This window comes from Herpailurus yagouaroundi, unplaced genomic scaffold (assembly GCF_014898765.1).
Source record: "Herpailurus yagouaroundi ecotype Mexico unplaced genomic scaffold, PumYag 139, whole genome shotgun sequence".
Lineage (NCBI taxonomy): Eukaryota > Metazoa > Chordata > Mammalia > Carnivora > Felidae > Herpailurus > Herpailurus yagouaroundi.
In genome coordinates, this window is record NW_024412394.1 from 21,526,336 (window position 1) to 21,551,488 (window position 25,153).

At 35.4% G+C, this 25,153-nt stretch overlaps 1 protein-coding gene across 1 annotated transcript in view; it reads right to left on the bottom strand.

Annotated features, from left to right (window-relative positions):
* The window catches only part of BMP5 (bone morphogenetic protein 5), a 116,307-nt gene that overhangs the window by 2,665 nt on the left and 88,489 nt on the right, over window positions 1–25,153 (bottom strand). The window contains exons 4-6 of the mRNA XM_040473801.1: window positions 15,712–15,906; window positions 4,470–4,546; window positions 2,756–2,866 (exon numbers count right to left, since the gene is read on the bottom strand). Of these exons, the coding sequence (XP_040329735.1) occupies window positions 2,756–2,866; window positions 4,470–4,546; window positions 15,712–15,906 (383 nt within the window). The remainder of the gene's footprint in view (window positions 1–2,755; window positions 2,867–4,469; window positions 4,547–15,711; window positions 15,907–25,153) is intronic.

Here is a 25,153-nt window from a genome sequence, read left to right on the forward strand (position 1 = left end):
AAGCTAAATCAGAAGCAAAGAGCCTAGATATTTTACAAATTGAATATCCCTCTCCCCCAGAAGCCTAAAAGGTAGCTGTACACTGAAAGTGAAATACTTAAGTAAAGGGTTTACTCTCATTTCCATCAGACTGGCCGTCTGCCTATGATTTGCAATAATTGAGCAAGGAGCCAGAACATGGTTTCCCCTTTCCCACCCACCTACCCTGGCCCTTTCCCCAAAGGGGTTTATGGGAAGTCCCACTGATGAGTCCTGAGGGATCCACAAAAAGCAAATACAGACTCTTAGAGTTTTGGCTGCACAGTGTCCTGGCTGAAATGATATAGGAGCCCTGCATGTGGATAGAAACAGCAGGAAAAATGAGGTGATCTGACATGAACTTGAAATTTCCTAAGACCTCACAAAACTAAAAGTTGGATAGTTTCTACAAATTTCAGATGCAGCTTTGGTCCCTCATCAGCTTTATCTTCCATAACCCACACATACATGATTGATAACCCCTTGCTTCAATGGCCTTGGCAGCTTCACGAAGCAATCATTCTGAAAAAATGGATTGTTCTTGAATAGTTTCTCAAACATATTAGTCACAAATATGCTTGCCTTTAACAACAAACATGCCTGTCTTCTTGTTTCATGTCCTACACAGAACAAACGTAGAGTGCACAATGCCAGGAAAAAAAAATCAAACTTCCCATGTATGCTTCAAGTTTTGCAATGACTTATGTCCCATATCCCAGGACAGTGATACACAGCAGGGTCTTGTTCCAAGTCCATGTCAGATTTTTTTTAAATGTTTATTTTTTGACACTGCCTTCCAGACTACAGCCCTAAAAGCTGACAGTATGTGCTTGTATATTTATAAGAAAAAAAAAATGAAAAGAAAAAATGAGAGAAAGGGAGAGTTTTTTGACAGAGTTTTTCAATAATTAAGCAATTCTTAGCCTGAGGGAAACTTTGATATATTAGATGCATATCTCATGAAGCAGAAGTCTGCTGAGTCATTGAGATGACAGCATAAAGAAGCAAAGAATTTTCTGAAAAAGTGTCATTTCTCTATAAGGTAATAGTGACTGTTGCTCTGACCCTACAAAAAGCCAGTGATCATGGCTATTCTTCCAAGGCTTAAAACAGTAGCATTTCTCTCTAAGTAATTGGCTTTTGGGTTATGGTGAAGTCTCATAGGCAAGGATAGATGGCTAGAGTTCACATAGTCTTTTTACTGGAGGAGGTTTGAATACAACTTGAAGACCTGCCCATTCCCCAGAAATGATCTCCTGTATCAAGAAGTGCTTCTATTTATAAAAAGCAAAGATGAAAGCATAACAAATCTTAAAATTCTCACAGGAATTTACTCTATACTTTGCATATGGCACAGAAGTAGACAATCTCATTAGTCAAGCATAAAAAGAATATTTTAAATGAAAGCCTTTCAAAATATACATTTGTTTTATCTCTGGCTTTTTGTTTTGTTTTGTTTTGTTTGTTTGTTTGTTTGTTTGTTTTTACTCTAAATTATTTCCAAAGTTTTTCACAATATCCATGCTCTAGTTGCCACAGATGTGTGTCTTTGGTGTCTAACTATTCTCTAGTACCTATGATGTCAGGGAAGAGAATAGAAAATACCAAGTCATTCAAGGATTAATCTGTCAATTTAGATATACCCTTTCTTATTCAGAAGAAAACTGGGATTTTCTTTCCCTTAGCTTTAAATTTTAAATTAATTCTGAAACAATCTTCTGAAGAGTCAACTCACAAATTCTAATAGTTATGTTTCTTATTGGCCACAAACAAGACTCACCCTCAAAGATTTTTTTTTTCTTATAGCTACTGCTCACCTACTGCCATCCACCAAATAACCACTCTGTCACTAAATCTTAAATCTCAAATACTTTGTTCTCTTCCTTCTATACTGATGACATACAGTTAAAGTGTTCGTATTAACCTAAACATTAATTTGTAATTATATCAGTCTATTGCACCTTCTAGAAGCCTTTCACTTAGTCTTCCAGACTGTCCCACTGCCAAATCCGTAAGTCATATACCATAAGGCAGGTATGTCAGAGTCTCAAGAGGTTTCTCGAGCTCATTAGATATAGTAGAATCATTTAGACAGCATGAAACCAACACTTAACTATTGTTTTCACAAAAATAAGCCCAGGTTATTGGAGATTAAATCACTGCTAAATTCCTGCGTGAGGAAGGGATGAAAAGAAGATTAAATCCACCTTAAAGATTATTTAAAACAAACAAACAAACAAAAGAAACCTAGTATCAAGAAATAGAAACGAGTCTTCTACTTACATTCTATTCGAAGAACTTTCATAATATGAAAATATGTTGTGGAACATTCTTAAATAATTAGAGTAAAAGCGCTCAGATGAAATTCAGTAAGGCTATTATTCAATGTTTTTGCAATGATTACTAATGAATTGCTAGGTTAGAAATGGCCCTTGGGAACCTGTGTGGTTAGTCATATTGCATAGTGAAGAAATCAGTGCAGAGTGACTACTTCATGTGGTTACTCCAATTTTCCTAGCTGAATCCTTCCCCATTCTGGAATCAGGATTATTCTTTAAACAAGCCCAAATGTCCTGACTATATCCACAATTGTTAGTTTGGCTCTAAAAAATACCAAAGGAGTTTTAAAAGAAAAAATCATACATTTATAGCTATAAATGGATGCTTCCCTTTAAAATAACTTTTATATGATGCTTGCATCATAAACCACTTTCAATTCTACAAAAACAAAGCATACCAGAGTCTGAACGATGGCATGGTTGGTGGCATTCATGTGGGCATTGAGTGGAAAAGAACATTCTCCATCACAATAAAATGCAGCATATCCTTCTGGTGCTATAATCCAGTCCTAAAATACACACACACACACACACACACACACACACACACACACATAAACAGAAGACAAAACAAAACAAAACAAAGGAGGAGGAGGAGGAGGAGAAAAGAAATCACCAAAATAAAAATAAAGTAATTCTTGAAGAATACCCATATTTAGTTTAGATAGGTTTCTCTTCTTCATCCAACAATTATTCTAACATGACAGCCTCCCTCAAGCCATTAATTTATTTTTAGGTTCAAGTTTACAACACAAGTATAAATATTTTCACAAGAAATTGCCCTCTGTAATTTTTCCCAAGAGGTTGCTATGTAGGATATTCATAGTATGTATTAATTCATGTATTCATGAATAAAACCATAATCATTAAATAGCATTGTAAATATTGTTTAAACAGGAAATTATGAACTTTGGAAAGTTCAAGTGAACCAGAAAGGAAAAGAAGAATAAACTTAATTGAGATAATTCCCATTACTTCTTAATAACTCATTCCTGGTTTTAGAAGTCTGACAACCTCCTAAAGCTTTAATATTTGTTCCTTTTTCTGTTTTTCTTTCCATTCATGTGCTAACTTTATAGTCTCCTTAGAAGAAATAATTTGGAGCAAACTCTTGAGAAAGGCACATGAAATTTTTTAGGAAGCCAAAAAATTGGCATGTGGAATGGTTGTCCTGATTTTTTTTCCCCCAAGAAGTAAAACTTGGTCCAAATATAAACTTACTGAATGAATCATGTTGAAGGTTTATCATAAAATTTTTAAATGCTTACATTTTATTATTACTTTTCAATGAGATAACTCAAATTCTGCAAATCCATTATAATCGGATAATATAATCTAAAAACTTCAATTTAAACTATCAATACATAAAGCCATTAAAAACTATTTTGGTTGGGGCACCTGGGTGTCTCATTCGGTTAAGCATCCAACTTTGGCTTAGGTCAAAGCCACGGTTTGTGGGTTTGAGCCCCGTTGGGCTCTGTGCTGACAGCTCAGAGCCTGAAGCCTGCTTTGGGTTCTGTGTCTCCCTCTCTCTCTCTGCCCCTTCCCCACTAGTACTGTCTTTCTCTCAAAAATAAATTTAAAAAAAATTAGAAAAATTAAAAAAAACTATTTTGGTTAAATTCTCTTCCTCACCCTCTTTGTGAAGCACTTGTAAAAGACAGCAATAAGATTTTTTAAGTTCAAGAAAAATGTTTTTTTTCTGTAGATCTACTTATTAATAACATTATAGACAAGGATTCTATTTCTTAGCTCTTGAGTTTGAGACCATAAGGGGGCAAATGCTGTTACTCAAGTAAATCTGAAAAATTGGTATAAAATTAAAACTTTGGGATATGTAAACAACAGCACCTGTTTTTCCACTTTCTAAGTATCATAGGATTATGTTTCTTCTTCAGTGTAGTTGTTTTTTTACTGTAAACCCTAATAATGATGTTTCAATGGCAAAAGGACAAGAGAGAAATAAAAATGATGTGGGTAACTTATATACTGAATAGTCATATCAAATATAATTGGTTAATATATTGGAAATATTACTAACAAAGATTATGAATAACTCTGGATTTATAATAAAATGGGAAAGAAGCACCCTAGTTAACTGACCATTCTTACCTGCCATCCCAGATCCCGGAAACTCACATAGAGTTCATGCTTCTTACAGGCTTGTTTTTGTTCACTTGTATTATAATCTGAAGGTAAAAATCAGATTTTAAAGACAAGGCAGCTTATCAGGTATCATAATGTTTCTTTTGTGAGATCACTGATAAAATTAAGAAGAAGCTGTATTTAAAGTTGTAAACTAGGAGTTTGAATCGTAAACTAGGAGTTTGAAGCCAGAGCCACCTAATTAATTATGTGAACTTTAGGCAAATCACTTGTCATGAGTTTCTTCTTCTGTAAAATGTAGAAGATACCATTTACCTTCTGAGGTTCTAACAAGAATTTAGTTAGACTCCCTGCTTTATGGTGCACGGTCTGATGCCTGCCATTCATTGAGTACTAGCTGCTCAATGAATGCTCATTTATTATTTCACACTGTAGTGGTACTTCTTATATTTGTATACATTAAATGCTCATACAATGTTTTTTTAACATCTTCCATGAGGTAGACACTGGGAAGGTACTAACTGGGATCTTACTGAGTTGATTTTAATTCACTAAATTCAGAATACTCAAAGTTGAGCTTTTGATGTTCTCCCAAAACCTGTCCAATCTGTAAACCCCTCCATTTTTGACTGATGGCAGCTTCCCCCCAAAAAAGAGAGAAAGTGTCAAAATAGACTCTGCTTTTTCCCCTTGCTCTTACATCCGGCCTGCCAAGAAACCCTACACATGCTACCTTCGAAATGGTCCAAAATCCACCTACTCTTACCACCTCCATGACTAGTCCTGGTTCAAGCCACGTCAGCTTTCGCCTGAATTACTGCAATATTCCCATTCCTAATTCCCTTTGCTTCTGTTCTTGCTCTTCTACAACAAAAGCAGTCAAGTAGACCTTCTAACAAGTAAATCAAATGCTATCACTCCCCAGCAAAAAGTCCCACTCTGGTCTCCCCATATCACTAAGTGAAATATCTTTACAGTGGTTTACAAGTTCCTGTATGATTTGACCCCATCATCTCTCTCACTCATTTCCTATTAAACTTCTTCTCCTTTACTCCATTCTGGCCATTATACCTCCTTGCTGTTTTCTACCCAGGTCAGCTTCCGCCCATCTTAGGGGCCTTTATACTCACTCTTCTCTCTCCCTGAAATGCCTACCCCTTGGATTTGGATATATCCAAAAGTTATATATATCCAAAGGTTGAAGAAGCTATAGGCATTCCTAAACTTTTCACTTAAGCTTCATCTTGTCCGTGAAGCCTTCACTAACTACCCTATTTAAGATCACAACTCCCACCATGATATTCCTGATATCCCTCACTTTGCTCTTATTTTTTTTTTCCATTTCACTTACCATCTTTTAATATGCTATACCTTTTATTCATTTATTATGTACATTGTTTCTTGTCGGTTTCCTCCCACTAGAGTATAAGTTCCAGAGGGCCAAAATCTTGTTTGGTTCTGTTTGGTTCACTGATATATCCCACATTTCAGAAATAGTTTCTGACATATAGTAGGTACTCAATAAATATTTGAGGAATATATACATGAATTCCTCAATGTGTTCCACAAATAACTTGAAGCAAAGGAAATATATTATTTCCTTTATATATTTTAGAATATAATTCGCAAAACTCACAATCTTTTATAATTACTTAAAAGAATTAAGAATTTTTTAAAAAAGAATTAAGGTTAAATAGAGAGCCTCCATATTGTATCCAGACTAAAGCAAAACATCAAAGAAACACAGAACTTTATAGAAACTCTATGTTGCCTTCCTTAGAGCTTACTCACACTTTATACAAATAACATTCAAAATACCAACCCATTTTTTATTATTTCCAATATGACATATGAAAGAGGAAAAAATGTAGGGTAAGGGAGCCAGCAAAATAACTTATTTTCAAAGAAGACAGCTATTTCTTTCTTTTAGGAACAACTGCTACATTCACTCTGACAGTCATCTCTGTTAAATCAGTGTAGTTGTTTACTACACAGAGTAGTCTGTCTTAAGATGTCACCTTCCAGTTTAATTATTCTCAACCTCTAATGAAAATGTAGACATTTCAAAGATCCATGGAGTCTGTCTTAGCAGGTCTTGCCATCCACTTTTCACAGTTACTTCATGTAGTTATTTATTTAATTTCTGCCTAGAGGGGCGCCTGGGTGGCTCAGGCTGTTAAGCATCCTACTCTTGGTTTTGGCTCAGGTCATGATCTCACAGTTTGGTGAGTTTGAGCCCTGCATCTAGCTCTGCACTGGCAGCATGGTGGCTGCTTGGGATTCTCTCTCTCTCTCTCTCTCTCTCTCTGTCTTTCTTTGTCCCTTCCCTGTTCGCACTTGTCTCTGTCTCTGTCAAAATAAATAAATATACTTTAAAAAATTAAAAAAGGATTTTTAAAAATCTCTGCCTAGAAAACAAAATAATGATTAAATATTGAACTCAGGCTTTTTTACTTCTAGATCAGAGTTATCCCTGCTGTGCAATTAACTTTATTAAAACAAATTAAATATGTAGACAATGACAGAAAATGGAGAAAAGAGAACGTATTTGAAATACAGCACTCTTATTCTTTGGGCAAAGAATATTCTTTGGGCCATACAGAATACAGCACTCTTATTCTTTGGGCAAATTCTTCTTGGGGAAGAATAAGAATTGCACAGGGAATCAATTTTGCCCAGGACAAAATTGGACAAGCATGCTGTAACAGCAAATACAAGAACATGAAATGGAATAGTTGCCTGTGTAATTTTTAGGGAAAAGAAATAATTGATTCTGGTGTTATTTTGATTCTATAAATTTTTGAAATTCATAAGAAAATAAAAGTCAGAAATGCAGTAGACCAGGGGTCAGAAAACCTTTTCTTTAAAAAGATAGTAAATATTTTAGTCTATGGGGTCTACCATTACAATGAGTGAACCTTGCCACTACAGCGTGAAAGCAGCTATATACTAATGTAAATGGATAGATATGGCTATATTCCAATAAAACTTCACTTATGGAGGCTAAAATTTGAACTTCATATGATTTCTACAGGAAACAAAATTTTATCCTTCTTTTGAGTCTTTTTCAAACATTTAAAAATGTAAAACCTATTCTTAGAAATTGGGTCATACAAAAAGAGGCCATGAGTCCTTACTTCGCCAACCCCTGCATTAGACAATAACAGGAATATTATTCATTCATCCTTGTCTTAATTAAAACCATCAAATATGAATAAAGACATTGTAGCCAATAACACATACAAGTATATATGAAAAGCCATAAACTACATATATGGTTACATGAATTCCATGTTTATAAAAAGAGAAAGTAAAACTTAAAAGTCAAATAGATCTGTTCCATCTATGCAACTTTTCATGAAGGCTAAGTGATGTATATAATGTAACATCGCATAAAGGTAACGAGCAATGAAATTTATAACAGAATCTGGTTCCAAGAGTCTGATTTCATAAAGCATTAGGACCATATGTTTATTCTGTCAGAAATAAAAATTAATGGATGAGTGAGGTGAATGTGGTACCAAAACCAGCTAAGCCTACAATTAGGTTTACTATAAATGGTTGGCAGAATAAACTAAAGGAGGAAGGGCAAGGAAATTAAATTTATATCTTTAAAAATTATTGATTGACAGCTCTTTGAAAATTATAATGAAAGGGACATAATGCCACTGTAGATTAACCTGCTGAAAAATGAAGAATTCTGCCAGAAATTATTAAAATGTTCTGTTGCCACAACCACACTAGAAAAGTATGCTAACATTCCTCAACCACAATGGAGGTGTTACAAATGCATCATTTCTTTGTTTTGTCTCATAACGGTAATAATATTGAGAAACCAGTGCCAATATTGCAAATATTGCTAAATACTTTATGCAAATTTCTTTATGATCAGTTTCTGCAAACAGTGCAAGTTTAATCTTTTCTTTTAAGGAGTTATTTTGTCTTAGAAAAAAATTGTGAAAAAAATATGGAGGTTAAAAGTAGCAAAAATCAATAATCCTGAACTCTACATAGGACTTCAATGGTCTGTCTACTAGCCTCTGAAAAACAAACATTCAAGTAAATAGACATGGGTTAGTTGAGCTATGAAGTAGGCCAGAAAAATTAAATCCAGACAACTCCATATACCAGTATGGGTTTTCTTTCTTTCTTTCTTTCAAATCTAGTATGAGCTTCTTCAGTGGGTGAAATATAGACATACCTATAAAGAAAAGAAAAAAAAATACCCAAAACACAATTTAACACTCAAGCATGTCAAAAGCTTAAATAAGTCAAATATGATGAGAAACTATGCTTCAAACTAAAAGAGGTGTTAGCATTCTCATGCTCAGGGCCCAACAGAAAAATGGAAGTCAGCATCTAAGCAGCAGGGTTTTCACTAATTTATAGAAAATGGAAATGACAAGTGAATGAAGGTCTAAGAGGTAAAGAAGCAGGAATAATACTAAAATAGACTGATAATGTAAATCTTGATATGGCACTGGGGGGTACAGAAATTCATGATAAACTCCAAACACATAACAATCCCTTTCAAAGATAAGGGATTTTCAAAATGCCACCGCCATTCTATCTTAATCACCATCTTCTATAGCCAATGAATCCCTCTCTTGAATTTATGCACAATCCGCTAGGAACTACTGTTATTGATTTGTGTAGCAGTAACTGTGTTATTCTACATACAAATGTCTGACACAGAACAGATTACAACAAAATAATAACTATCTGCTTTGTTTGTTGAATTCTGGTTAGCAAGGCATCTATGTGGGTGATCCAACTAATATCTTCAACTTTGAACTTACTGATGTAAAAACTGTCCACAAACCTGAGTTTCCAACTCCCCACCAGGCATTTCTAAATAAAAGCTTCCTAAATGCCTCCTACTCACTATTTTTACTTCTGACCTTACACTCTTAAGATGCTACCCTTCAGATCACTACTTTGGTTAACAAGATCACTGTCACCTAGTGGCCTAAGTGAGAACGTTTAGTAAGTTTCTTGATTTTCTTTCTTTCTTCTTCATGTCTTACACTACATTAGTCCACAAAGCCCATTGACTGACCCATTTCTAGTCTAGATAACCTTTTGGAAACCCCGTGCTCTCTTGGTTACCTCACACTTCCTCAACATCCTCTTCCAGTAACTTTGACCTAGGATAACAGTTCATCCCTGCTTTCCTCCTCCAACTCTCACCATAGTCTTCTGTCTCTTTTACGGAATTGCTTTTTGTCCTTGCTTATATTTAAAGTACTGATGCTCCCACAGGAAGCTCTATTTTTTTTCTTTTACTTTATTTTCTGTGTCACTGTCAAGTCCTAAGCTTCATCTAACAATCTGGGCTCGTATCCATATCATTTTCCTATACCTTCCACTTATTCTTGACACTCTCATCTCCCAAAGCCTGTCTCACCACCCGCTGCTGGCCCCATCCCACATGTTTTGGTTTCCACTTCCCCTTTCTCCAATCTATAATCTTTGCTACTTGGAGTGTTGGACTAGCCTCCTAGTCATTATCTGGGCTTTCGATTTCCTCCCTTGGCATCCCATCCTTCACTCTGATGCCAAGTTTAACTTTTTAAAATGCATATCTGATTATGGTACTCCTTTTTCCAATTTCCGGATGAAGACACCATAGTTCCTAACTATCACATACCCTACTCTTTATAATTTGGTTCCTGCATACTTTTCTAGTTTTTCTCACCCCTCTCACACAAAGCAACTTGCATGCCCAGATATTTAACATGGATTCATGGCTCTGTAACTGCACATCCATCTGAAATGGCTTCACCTCCCTTTCCATTTCTGGAAAATGTCTATTATTTCTCATATAAATCCCTCATGAAGTCTTTTGAGCCATACTTGGTATTGCTTAGGTGCTCACTCCTTCCTACTATTACACTACCTTATATCTACTCTAATAGAATTGACCTCCTAATAATTACTAACTCTCATGTCTTTCCTATTGTCTGTGGGAGTGGTTTTTAAGAGGCAAATTCCTTAGTTATCCATTTTTATCAGCATATAGTTAATACTGTGCTTATTGCACAATGGGTGCTTATTTATTTAAAAAAAATTTAATGTTTATTTATTTTTGAGAGAGAGTGAGAGGCAGGGAGAGGGGGACAGAGGATCCAAAACAGGCTCTGTGCTGACAGCAGAGAACCCAAAGTGGGGCTCAAACTCACGAACTCACGGACCATGAGATCATGACCTGAGCCCCAGACTGAGCCACCCAGGTGCCCCAATGGGTACTTATTTAATATTGAATACATTTATTTTACAATAAATCATGCCCAGATGTATTCTCTCTATGGATTCTTTCTAGACAGAGAATTGGCAACAGACACAATCCATTAATGTCTATTGACGAATTTATTTTATATAATTAATTGCTCAGATAGACTGGCAAAATTAGTGAAGGCCTCTAAAATCCTTCCTGTGGGGCGCCTAGGTGACTTGGTCAGTTAAGCGTCCGACTTCAGCTCAGGTCATGATCTCACGGTCTGTGAGTTCGAGCCCCACATCGGGCTCTGTGCTGACAGCTCAGAGCCTGGAGACTGTTTCAGATTCTGTGTCTCCCTCTCTCTCTGCCCCTCCCCTGTTCACGCTCTGTCTCTCTCTGTCTCAAAAATAAATAAACATTAAAAAAAAAAATAAAATCCTTCTTGCTTCTGAAGTCTCAAAGACCAAGAAACTCCAATAAACAGGAATATTGGTACTTTTTAGGGAGAGAGCTTCTAGTTTTCTCTGATATAAGAGTCTGAACTCTTTATGCACCAGTTCTGAAACACCAAACCATATAACTCAATAAGAATTAACAGTGATAATGGCTTATACCAAATAAGCCATGTACCAATGTTCTCAGTTTTTTGTTAATATTAATTCATTTAATTCATTTAATTAATTAGTTCATTGAATTAATTTAATTCTCATCTGAGGGGGCAAATACTATTAACATTCTCACTTTACAGATGAAGAAACAGAGATAGGGAGAGGTGACATCTTGTCCAAGATTTTACAAATAGTAAATGGTGAACTCAGGATTAAATGACAAAATCCTAAATAGATAACAGATAAATAAATGTACAGATAGATAATATATGCACAAAAATAATTGTTGCTTTAGGAGGGATTTCCAAAATTTTGCATGATTCAGGGCACAATAACCGTTTTTAGTGTTAACTATTAAATAAATCAAGTGAATTAGAAACATTCTCACAGGTGCAGCCTTGTAGGGTTTCCACTGCAACCGTGATCTTGAGAGCCCCAATTTGGAAACAACCAAAATGCTGTTTAAGAGTGGCATGACTAAATCTACCCTGACACACACACTGCTGACAATATTGCAACAGTTAAAAAGAATGAGGTCACTCTATTTGAAAGATGGCTGAGACATATTGTTTTTTAAAAAATCCATAAAACCAACTCTATGACATTCTGGAAAAGCCAAAACTTTGAGGACAATAAGGAGACTGGTGGTTTCTAAGGGGAGAGAGAGATGAATAGCCAAAGGAAAGAGGATTTTGAGGACAATGAAAGTACTCTGTATGATATCATAATGATGGATACATGTCGTTATATATTTGCCCAAACCCACAGAAGGTACAACACCAGGAGTTAACCCTGATATAAAGTATGAACTTTGAAAAATTATAGATTCTTCCTTGTGATTCATCCTTGGTAAGAAAGTCACCATTCTAATGAGTAACGTTGATAATGGGGGAGGCTAAGCATGTCTGGAGCAGCGGTATGTGGGAAATCTTTGTACCTTCCTCTCAATTTTGTTGTGAGCCTAAAACTGCTCTAAAATAGTCCTGAAAACTACATAAGATATATAATTTACATAATTAAAAACATATAATAAAAATATATTCTCCACAAGAGATGTATATAATGAGGAAAAGATTTGCAAATACATGTACAAAGAAGTACAAATACCATGTTGATATGTATATCAGAGCAATCTATTTCAAAAGTATTTAGGGGATCTAGAGAGAATTTTAGTTTTGGTTATTATTTGCTTATTTTTAAGTAATGAAAATATGTGTTAATTACGATATAAAACCTTTTGGGGAAATAATTGTAATTAATTGTTCTTTCTGGTTTTGATTAACAGCAGTCTGTCCAAGAGGCATGACTTTATACTGTATGTATTAGGCAAAAGATAGTGCCTATCAGAGTTGAAAATACATACAAAATGTTTCCATTCCAATGACTCTTTGAACTAGTTGGCCTAAGAAATCACCAAGATCTTAGGCAGAGCAACTAATGACTGGATTCACCTTCAACTACACTGAGTATCCAGCACACAATAAGCAGACTTTTCAAGATCTGCAGTGAACGAGGACTTGTCATTTGTCTTACAGTTCTTCCAAATTCTTAATACTCTATTCTTTTCAGCACTGATATAGTCCTTAGAACAGCATCTTGTTCTCAGCAGATTCTTTACAATCTTATCAACCTAGTACATATAGCGTTTTTAACCTAACTAATAAAATAGCTATTACTTCCAGTTTCTTCCTCCACATGTAAAATTCAAATAAACATCCATTGTGCTGCCTCATGGGGAGGCAATATCTCCCGCAATGTGTCTGCTCAAACTCCTTGCCAAAAATCTGAACAGAAACAAAGAGGGACAGGTTCTACAGAAAATCTGGGCACTGTGGCACTGTATATACTCCCCTGAAAGAGGAATTTAATTTTCTCCATACAATGGACACATTAATTTACTTAACAATTCCTATTTTGTGCTAGACAATGTTCTAGGCTCTTCCATAGAGCAAGCCTACAGAACAAAGGGTTACTAAGAAGTTGGAAGGCAAGAATCTTTGAAAGAGAAAAGAAATTGGGTAGAGAAAGTGAGAATGACCTGGGTTTTAATTCTCCTGCATTAACTGAGACTTTTGACATTTGGCAATATGCTTTGGAGAAGAACAAAATGCAATCAGGTAAACATCTAATACAACTCTCTTCCCCCATTGGCTTCTTTCTTAGCCATGTAGTCTTCAAACAGTAATTTATTGTAAAGGCTTAGTGCTATTACAGCACTTATTATTTATATTTGAATAATTTTAAAATTTCACTGGCATTTCAAGTCTCCTAAGTATCAAATTTTGTGTTTATATTAGCATTCCCTTTCCTTAAACCCCTGTCTGTTAGGCCAAATCCTATGAGACTTCTTCCCGTCTGCTTGATTACTACCTATTGAAAGGTTACGTCTCCTAGACACAAACCAGCTACTTTCTTTCTTATTATCAAAATATGAACATGCTCCAAAACATCTACCACATATTTCACAGAAATGGCTGCCAATGACAAACTTTTCAAAAAGAAAATATTGGTCTGTATTAGAATAATTTTGTACTCTAAACAGTGTTAGGAAACTGGTGAAAAGTTACATGATTTCTGCTCCATGTGTTTTATTCATCTCTAGTTATAGAAGTACATTTGTTACTTGTAGTCAGAAAGAGAAGATAAATAGAGTTCACCAACAGGGAAAAGAACTTTGATGATTTCAGTCTCTGGAACGCCTCTGCCACAGTCGTTACAAGCTCCAATAATAAGTATGCAACTTGCACTTTTCCCTTTGTGACTTCCTAAAAAATTATTCACTATTCTATCCATGGTTAACAAAACTTTTTCTTAATGCAGTCTGCTACATCAAATTAAAAACATTTCAACCAATTTCAGAACCATTCTACATGAAAAGAAAAATATACAACTTTGACAGGCTAGTATTTACAGGGAAGAAAAGGTCTTAGAAAGTTATTTTTCTCCATCTTTCATATGAAGCAATTATAATTTTTGCCAAACTAAATATCTTGTGAAGATCTTTATAAAATAGCTTTGTAACAAGGCACAAATATCATGTTTTACTTTCAAGTGAAAAATATGGCTAAACTTATTTGTTGAAAAATCATTTTAAAGCATTGCTCTATATGTAGTATGTAGTTTAGTAAAATGTAATTTCATAAAGAAATCTATCCCCATTTCTGTTGCTGGATACATCAAATAGACTTCTTAGGAAGCTTCCAGTGAACTCCAGCTTAGTATGTTTGTGGAGCGTCCCAGGTGTAAAAAACTTAATAAAACGTATTATTTTGGTTTTATTTATAATCATTTCTTAACACACATATACATGTGAGTAACAAAAAAGTGCAGTATGATTTGTCAGTTTCAAGTGATTGAGGGAAAAAAAATGAAGATTGCAGGAATAATGGCAAATATTGTCTGAATGTCTTTTTGGAAGAGTAAAGCATTCTAATTTGTTTGAATACCATATGCAGGGATCTTGTCTGTTTTGTTCACCAGCTCATCCATTGTGCCTGGCAAGTACACTCCATATGGTGGCCATTAACATAGAACACATACTTTTCAAATGAACAAACATATTGTACTCAGTTGGGATGTTCTAGGGTAAATTTTCCCCTTCAAACAGATTTATTTTTTATAGATAAAGAAAATTTCTTGGAATAAAATAGCCATCATTTCCATCTAAGAAAGGCTTACGAAAATCTGTTCGCAGCCTGGACTAAACAAGGTACTTACTGGTATAAATAATATGATTCAATAACTTCAGATTTTGGCAGTTAACCATTCATTCCAAGCTACTGTATTTTTATCTTCCTTTTCTATCAATTAATAGATTAACTTGCAAGTACATTGGGATAATTGTGCATCTGTAATATTTTGTTATTAAGTGTTATACGTATGTGTGTACGTACATACACACACTTAAAGCAGATTATCTAGACAATAGCGTCCAAATAATTAGTGGAAATGGAAATATTATCTTAATTTCCATTTAATCTGTCCTTTTATTGTCAGAAAAAAAAATGTAAACTGCATGATTCACATGTATCGCTTCAAGTACTAAAGAAGTATTTTTCTGTTGAATCTACCTGGTTACCCATCCATATTTGAGAGGTTCTGGGAGATGTCAACTCAGCAAGTTGTGCACTTCAGTTTTGGCTAGACTCTGTTGACGTAGCCATTTCATAATTTTATTACTGCCAGCTTGATTTTAATTTGAACTGAATCTTTCAACATACAAAGGCGAGTCGTACTTACTTTGAAATGCACAACTGAGTGATTCAGTGATGAAACATTCTGAGGATGTTCGAAACATTGCTGCATGATTTAATAGACCAAACAAAGGTATATCCAAAGGGTAAATTTATTGTGGCTACTTGATTTGCAACATATGACCCCATAACTCTCTGCACACACTGCTGCTCTGGTTTTATCTTACCTCCAACACTGGACATTCTGGAGGAGTCCTGATGTGAGTTGGATTTATTGCGGTTTTGATTTTTCCGTTTGTTCGCCGCTCTCACAGATCGAAGAAGTACCTCACTTGCCTTGAAGAAGGCCACCATGAACGGTTGTTTTGACTGAGGCCCATGTCTTCCCACGAGACCAGCGGATTTTACATTGATACTTCGTCCTAGAATGGAACGCACAAGCACTTGGTTTATGAAAAGAGCTAAAGTTTACCTGCCGTGAATGAATTCTGAGGGTACTTTGAAAAAGTAACATTACTTTTTAAAACATGATCAGAATGTTTTCTTTGCAGGCCACAGATTTTTATAAACATTGAGAGTTTGCTGTTACAGACAATTATCCATGCTTGGTTTTCCATTTTGCTTCATTCTTCACCACAGAACACCCTCAGGCTGCCTTCACTAGCTGATCCTTCTCAGACCTGGAAGTCAGCAATATTTTATATGGAAAGGCTTGACTACCATCAGCCTGGAAATGTCCACATTAAGTAACAATTTCAAAAATATTAGCTACGGGCTCTTCTGCATTAAATGCCCTATAATTTTCCTCTAAGTGATAAAAGCCGAATGGCTGGCTGGGTGTTTCTACTTTCTCCAGCTTTTGCACGCCTTTCAAGTGTTAATTAGTGCTGATAGCCTTCCCCCTTCACCTCTGGCCTGTGCCCAGCAAACTTTACAAAGCTATAGCTCCACTAAAAGCTCCTCACGGGTCATTCTGCAAGTCCCTGCTGGGGATGGAGGTTTGCTTTAAATTCCAGTTCTTTCTCGACCTCAGAAGTATTTTGAAGTAATCATGGAATATCAGAGTCCCTCCCTTTCTGAGTTTTGACACACCTGGATGTTTACTGAAAGGATTTCACAGGTTGTTAACGGAGCCTGGAGATTCTCAGAAAGGAGACAAGACTCCAGGTGAGTTTGGAGACTCACCTTTGTCTCTAAACCAGCCTGCATCCCAGACCCTTCTGAGGCTGTCGGTGTGGTTGTGTATCAGAGAATGATTGCAACCAGAGCCTGTACCAGGAATGCATTAGAAGTCAAGGTGTCTTAGAGACTAGAAGTAGATGTTGATAAAGAACCTCTCCCATTGGGTAGTAATACTAATACTTACAGTAATGCCAAATGTGTTTGGAACATTGGCAATATATGTGCCAGGCATTTTTCTAAGTGTTTTCTATATGATAATTAATTTGATTCTACAGATACTCTAGGAGTTAGGTGTTAACTATTTTCCCCTTTTGACAATTCACTCTTGTTCTGCTCTTCTAATTTAAAAAAATCACTGAAAATTATATATATTATATAAATATATGTAATTTATATATGATTATAAAGAAATATATATATATATAATTTTCAGATACGTGTGTGTGTGTATATATATATATAGATAGATATATATAGATGTATATATATAGATATATATATATATAGATATATATAGATATATAATCTTCCAGTTCTAGTCTGATATCTAGTTCTATGAAAATCACCCAAGGAGGAATAACTGTTTAACCTTAGGTTGTAAATTTAGTTGAGAATTGCTAAAAACTCATGCAAAGTTTCTACTCTAGATACAGAAGTTACCAATCTTTTAAGAGTAATATATATAATGTGGCTTGAAATATGTGCATGATTGACTCTGCCTCGCCCCCTGAGAGATGAGCATGTTTTCTTAAAATATTTATTCAGTAAAGACTGTGGAGTAACCTCAGTCCATTATAAGACCTGACCCACCTTAGAAAAAAGGGAAGGAAAACAAGTCCTTGAAACGGCATCAATGGCATTTTAGCAAATAAACTCTTGCTCTTAACAAAATTTATTTTGGCAGCGTAAACACTTTTGTGTATACTTGTATTGTGCAGAGACCTTCTACCGTCAGAAAATGAGACTGTGTCATGTGAGGCTGTGCAGCTGTTGAGAGGGACACAGAGGTCCTTTAAATGTGGAGGTATTGGTTAAAAGGGGGGAAAAAAGAAGAGTGCGTGCTAATCCAAGTTGCATCCGTATCCTCATCAATTGTTCTACAACGTCTCAGGAAAACTCAGTTCCCACAGTTATGAAAATGGCTATCTGCCTCACAAACGCCACTAGGCTCAGTCCTACCAAAGAATTTACAAATAATCAAAGAAGCAAACCTTAAACAAATAAGCATATAGGTTCCTCTTTTTAAATGCAAACTTACAGTGGCTCTATGCCAGAGTCTATATTTCTTAGAAAAACTCTATCACTGGCATAAATGAAAGAGGCAGTTTGATTTGTGGTCAGAGCAGTTTCCATTCGACTTCCACTGTAACAAATGTATTAATTCAGCTCAGACTTCCTCCTTCTGGCAGCCCTTTTGCTGTAAAAAGAGAAATTAGAAGTTCCAGCCAAATACCATACCTTGAACTGACCCACTTCAATACATAAACACTTTTACAACATGTTTATTCAGGTGTAGCACTTGAAATTGGTTTAAGATGTTTCCAGTGACAGAGAGCTCAGCAAAAGAAAAAAAAAAAGAAAGAAAGAAAGAACTGAGAAACTTAGCTGTTATGGAATAGAATAACTGGCAATCTGTTCTTCAAAATTTTTTTCTATCTTGCAGTACAACATAAAATGTATTTGTTGAGCTTTTATTTTGATTTTTTTAATGAAGTGTTAATTTAACAGGAACCAAATTTTTACTTGTATACATTGGTGACTGCAGAAATCATTTTTTAATATATGATCTCTCTAATACTAAAATAGGTTGCCACAAGATGTTCACAAATGGAATTGAGTAAAATCGGTTTTCCATTCATTACAACACACACTGCCCCTTTTATAGTTAAATAAGCACTTAACACAAAGTTCCAAGTTTCCTTTGGTTTGCTAGAGAGTATCTTTTATTATCATTCTAGAGATTTTCAAAGTTTTAATTTTTATCTGTGCAGAAATAATACTTCCCTGAAGATTTACGTTCTGAAAACTGTAAAGATGTGTGTTGGTTACAAATATGGGTTTCTTGGCTTGACAAAGGTGGATATTGTGTGTGAAGAAAAGTAGTCTTCAAACCAATGTGAACTCCCTTTAAAATAACTTTTGATATTATTAAGTTTCCTTTTGGTTTCCTTTTTACTTCAGCAACGAGGTGACTATTAAGATTCCATAAGTTAATGCTTGTTCAGTTGCTCTGGGTCTTGAGCTACACCAATAGAACAGTAACTATGTGATCACCCCTTCAGACACAATATACCTGTGTTGATCATGTTGACTAACCCTTTTGAATGGCTGAACAGTTGTTTTTGCTAAAAGTGCTAATGGGACCCAGACTATATTGCATGTATTAAAAATAGTGAATCTTTTATTAAATGTGTTTGAAAATGTTGAATTTTCTTTTTAAAAGTACAGCTTGTCTTATTTTTTTAATATTTCTTAAGTTTTATTTATTTTGAGAGACACCAAGCCAGTGTGAGTGGGGGAGGGGCAGAGAGAGAGAGGAAGAGAGAGAATCTCAAGCAGGCTCCGCACTGTCAGTGCAGAGCCCGCCGCGGAGCTTGAACTCATGAAACCATGAGCTCATGACCTGAGCTGAAATTGAGAGTCGGACATTTAACCGACTGAGCCACCCAGGCGCCCCAGCATGTTTTAGGTATTGCAAATATATAAAGAAGGAAGCCTCCCTAAAACATTTGATGTAGAAAAATTTTATGTAGGTGTGTATCATAGTGGTTTTATTTTTCAAAGGTGATCCTTATTTTTGATTTCTAGCTAAAATCAATAGATATATAAGGGTTAAGGATTGGATGGATATACAGTGAAAATGGAAATGGGCTTGGGTAGTGAAAAGAATATTAAATAAAAGGATGATAAGGACACCAGCTTGAGCCCAACCTTCAGCTCCTTGGGATTTAGGCATGCTTAGGCATAACTAGAACGTCGCTAGGTTTAATGCACTAGGCATGGAGTATAGAGCAGCCTCATGAGAAAGAATTCATCCTAAGAAAAAGGTGAACCCAGAAAGTATAAATTCAGGACAATGTCCCAGTGAGTATACAGAAATGAAACCATTTGAGCAGCAAATATATGGGCATATTATTTCTCAGTTTCATCAACCACACAGTGAGTAAAGACGGGCTTCAGGTGATACCTTCTAAAGAAATGACTATTATTCTCACACAAAACTCTGAGAGGGAAATATGTGAGGCTGGAACTCTAACCTAGTAAATTTTGCCATAGCTGAAGCTGGAGATTTGAGACTTTCAGACCCGCTACTCTGACCCTTATGACTTTGTATAAGCAGTGGGGTCAGGGGATTGTATTCACATGTGCCTAAGGGTACAACCATCCATTTCAAATTTACAGTCACTGAGAAGGTAGACTGGCAAACAAAAGATCTATCCCAAAGTTACTAGTGTTATATCTCAGGCCATTCTTTTCGGAAAATGTGACTTTCAAAATGTTTATTTCTTTAAAAAGAAGGTTATTAAAGGAGGCTCTGACATAAAACAGCTCTTCAGAGGCATGTTGATATTATAAGGATAAGTGGTTCCAAATTTGAGCATTTAGTTTCCCTCCAGAATACACAGTTTGAAAAACATTCATTTGAGGGTTTATCAGTCTAATGTTGATATCGCTCTAAGATGTTTGCATAAATTCCAGTTTGCTTTTTTTTTTTCTCCTATAAACCCACGGTAATTGACTGCTTAACCCAAAACACCTGTGATGGAACTAGTGCCCAAATTACCTTTCCTTCATTTTGAAAAAGACTCTTGCAACATCCTTTATGGACTATTTCATAGAAGACAAATCATCCTATGTCATTCTATGTGCATTGTTTCTCATCCACATATCCTCTTGATCTGCCTTTATTTTCAATCTGTGATTAAATTTGATTCTGGTGCTCTTAAATTATAGTTTCTGTGACTCTAAATTATACTGGATCCTACCCTTTTTTTAGAAACAGATGATTTAAAATGTGCAGAATTCGCTACCCAGTATACAGACTAAATCCTTTTTATATCAGATTTTAAGGAATGTGGGGAAGAGAGAATTCTGTCTACTTAAATTCCATATGCATTCTAACTCAAATTGACTTAAATTAAGCATATTGTATTCTAGCTATAAATTTCAACTCCATTATAATTTGATCAAATTTGCTTAGTTTCTAGTTGTATAGTAAACTCCCTATTGCCAGTTATAAGCACGTGGATTTGAAGTATCACAAACATAATTTTACATTCGTGCTCAAAACTTTCTTGTGTTTAAGTTGGTTTACATTACCTTGTAATCTTAAACAAAAACAAGGAAAAGTTGGGACTTGAAACTATTTCATGTTGCTGGAAACTCACAGTTAAGTGGTATCTGGAAAAATGTTTTGAGCTTTAGAATACAAGGTAGTAGGATCTTTGATTTGTTCTTCAAAGTAATTCTGGGGTCCTATTTGACGAGCTGGGCACTTCATGTAATGCCTTTGCTATATCTTTCCATTCCCTTCTTCATACTGACATTTAAAAGAGTAAATTAAAAATAATCACTTTATTTTATATGAAATATTATATATGTGCAATTATATATTCATTATTAAAAAGTGTTAAAAGCAAAAGAAGGGACAAATTTGATAATATGTGTGACTAGGATAGGATTCTGTGGCTGATAATAAAAGAGAAATGACACACTGGAGGTATGACATCCATGGAGGGCAATTGGGAACCAGATCCTGACACAGTGACATGAACTAGGAGTTGAGAATTATCTGCAGACAAGAACTGAGTTTACCATTCCTGGTAACATAACCGTAGAAAAAAAAATCCATTTTCCTCTATCTAGTGTGTGAAGGGTAAAGAAGTTTAAAGAAAGAAGATATTTTTTAAAGAGTTGAATTTTTTTTTTTAATTTTTGCTGAAGGGACTATAATGCCTCACAGTTTGAGAAAGTGGTGGGGATTAGAAAAAACGGTGTTCAGAAACATTGGCATGATGAGTCAAGGCACACGTGAGGGGTAAGGGTGGGGGACACAAACATTCAGAACTGAAACTCATGCGACTGCAGGAAGGAGGGCCTGGGGGAAGAAAGGCCGAGAACTGTAAAGGAGCAGAGAGGTTTGTGCCTAGTTGTGGAAGCTGTCCAGAACACTCAAGTGTTTTATTGCACCAAGGGTGGGACTGAGGTGATGGAAAACCATCGGTCTCCTTCCATAGGACATCATTCTGAAATGAGGAGGCTTACTGTCTCAACCCTGACAAGCCCAACAAATGTTTTTTACTCAGGCCTTATTTTCAGCTTGTGAAAATATGAATCTCAAACTAGGAACTGCAGTTTACCTTCACATAAGCACTTATTTTTTAATAGCTCTTCTCTTTATATATAGCGCTTTTCCCCTGAGACCCTACAAGCTTTACAGACATCATCTGTCACATGCTCCCCAAAGATTGGTTAGCAGTTGGTCTTACAGTCCTCATTTATTTTAAGAAAGCAGAAACATTCTTTTCACAAAACCATGAGAAGAGTGGATTATTTTTAGCCCTGTTTCCAGTCTGATGTGACTTTTTAAAATAAAAAAGTCCACACTTCTTTCCTTTCAAGTCATAGATTTGAATAAAACTATAACATAGCAGAGTTTCCACAGAAATCGACAAAAAGCCTTGAAACACTATTTCTGTGGGTTAAGAAATCAGTGAACAGAAATTTTAGAAATCAAACATGTTTTAGTTTGTTTGATAGCAGTGAAATTAAGTTAATTGCAGTGAAATTAAATTATTTTCACACTTCATTTTATCTCTAGTAGGTGAAAGTGGCCTTTGAAATGAACATAATGCAGTTACTTGGGAAACTGATAAGTGTCTAAAGGAATCATTCATTTTTACCAGTTTATATGATATATTATTCAAAAGAATTGTTATCATACAGAAAAACATGGTTCATTAAATGTTTGATCTTTCCTTTCCGTTTGATAAGTAAGCCATGAAACCATCACAAGCTACTTGCAGAATCTTTAGACAAGTCCATACCACCAAAATGAAAGAAATTTATTTTGACACCTAGTAGAGAATGAAGAGAGTAAAAGGTATTTTCCAAAATATGCAATGAAGACCTGATACTGAGATACCTAAAATGTACACCATGGTAAGTATCTGTTTTTGAAAAAAAATAAAAAAAAAAGTTAAGACTTTTGGGAGTTAATTCTTCCCTTCACATATGAAGTTTGGATCACAAAACATTTTTTTTAGTGAAAAAAAGCAGAACTTTTCTTCACCCGTTTCTCATGTCTCTGGCTATGGAAAAAACGTGAACTGGCCTGCCTCACATAAGAGAGCAGTCGCACGATGAGATCTCACACCACCATGAGGCCACACGTGGTGTTCCCCAGAGCAAGTGCATCCTGCTGAGCTGTCTGCATGCAAAATAATAGCTGGGTTCCAAGAGCATTACCTTTTGGTTATCCTGGGTCAGCAGCATCATCTGATTTCATAGCCTAAGTAGATCTTTCATATTTCCATTAGTTCCATTACTTTAGAGAGAAATTACGTGAATACTTCCGCATATAAATATGAGTACCCATAATAAATAATAAGCATGCTCTTCAAAAGGATCAAGAAAAGTGGGGATTGAGAAGGTTGGCTAAGTCAGTACTTCTGATGATAAAACAGTTGCCATCTATTGAAGGGAGGTACCTCACTAAATGTATATGCACCATATTTACACCTTGCAAGCACACACGGGTTACACTTGAAAACTGAATAAAATAACAATCAGAGAAGGATCGGATCTTTCACTCAGCCCTGTCAATCCTAAAGTAGCACGCTATTCCTTTAAGTGTTCCCCTTTGTTGAGGATTGGTTAGGCCTGATGCTTTGTCTTGGGTCTCTGCTTTCCACCTTGCAAAGACTCCAGGAAAACCATCCATCTCAGATCTGTCAGTGACACACACGTAGTGTCTGGAAGAAGTGTTACAGCTGCTTGTTTTGTTAAGTTCAAAGTTGGACTTTCCTTAGTAATCAGGAAAATAAGGATTCAACACTCCCCACCAGCCATGAAAGGGCAATTGGTTTCCCCAGTGTCTATGCCACTCAAATTGCAATGTGTCACGCTACAGAGAAATGAGCATTTATTTCTAAGCAGCTGAGATATGTCATTCCCTTATCAAAGTATTTTCCCTCTACTTTCAATTTCAAATTCTGATCACCTCTTGCAACACAGCTATTGGCTCTGATTGTCAGACACTTTTGCTTCTGTTTTGGTTTTCTTCTCTCCCACTTGAGCTTACACCAGGTGTGCCAGAGGTGAATTCTCAGTTGCACAGAATACAGTGGCTGCTCATGCCTTATATTCACTAAAGCTTCTCTTTTCTTCCCACTGTGTTCTCTGCTCACGATGCAAAACAAGCACTGCTGTTATTTTCACAATGTGTCTTTAAGAAATACGGATCTGCAATAGGTGAAGTTCACAAAGAGAAGAGTGGGAAACACGGAGTTAACTCTAGTGTATGATGAGAATAAGGAGAATCTCATATTATTCATGGCTGTAAATCAATATTACCATGAAAATATTTACCCTCAGATCATTAGTTAAACCAGAATTAGAGTCTAGAATAGGGAATATAATGAACAACAATAACTGGCATATGTTCCTGACATTGGCATTTGTTTGGCAAGATTGGTGATCCATGGTTACTGTTCTGAATTAGGGAAAATCAAAAACAGAAATACAGATGTAGCCAAACACTTCCATATCCTTTTTCATTAAAGGAAATCTAAAAAATGGTAAAATACATCTTTCACCAGATAATGAAGTAAGACTAACTCCTGTTTGTCTCTGCTTACTTTAAATCACTGATTTCAAAACTCTTTTTCACGTATGTTTTTGAGTTGTGATGATAAAATCTGGATAAGAAAATTATGTTTACCATGTGTCTCTCATTGAAATATCAACATACTATAAATTAAAACAAAGAAAATTGCCTTTAAAACCTAGTTTTAAAACATTGTATATATAATGGACATGGTAAAAGCAAATTCAAGTTCTTCCATTTATTACCGAATATATTCCATAATCAACATCTACTTATAAAGGAAAATTATTTTCTCTCTACAAACCATTATACAAGATTAAATTAGGCTATGAGAGGCCCATTTCAGCCTACTGATCAGATAAAAAATATAATGCAGACATTTTAGAAGAAATAAGAATCATGATTCTTCCTTTCTAACAGAACTAAAGGATCTATAAATTACATTCTGATCATTTTGTTCAAAGCACCAGGTTTTTAGAAAAGCAGTCATGGTTCACCCAACTAAGATCTGCTTATAGGGAAACAAAATGAAACAAAACAAAACACAATCACAAATTTTAAAAATCGTGTTTAATTGCCAGAGGATTTATTTTTAATTTTGGGGGGAAAATCACCCTAATGTGTTGATTCCAAAACACAATTCAGCTAGTCCAAGATCT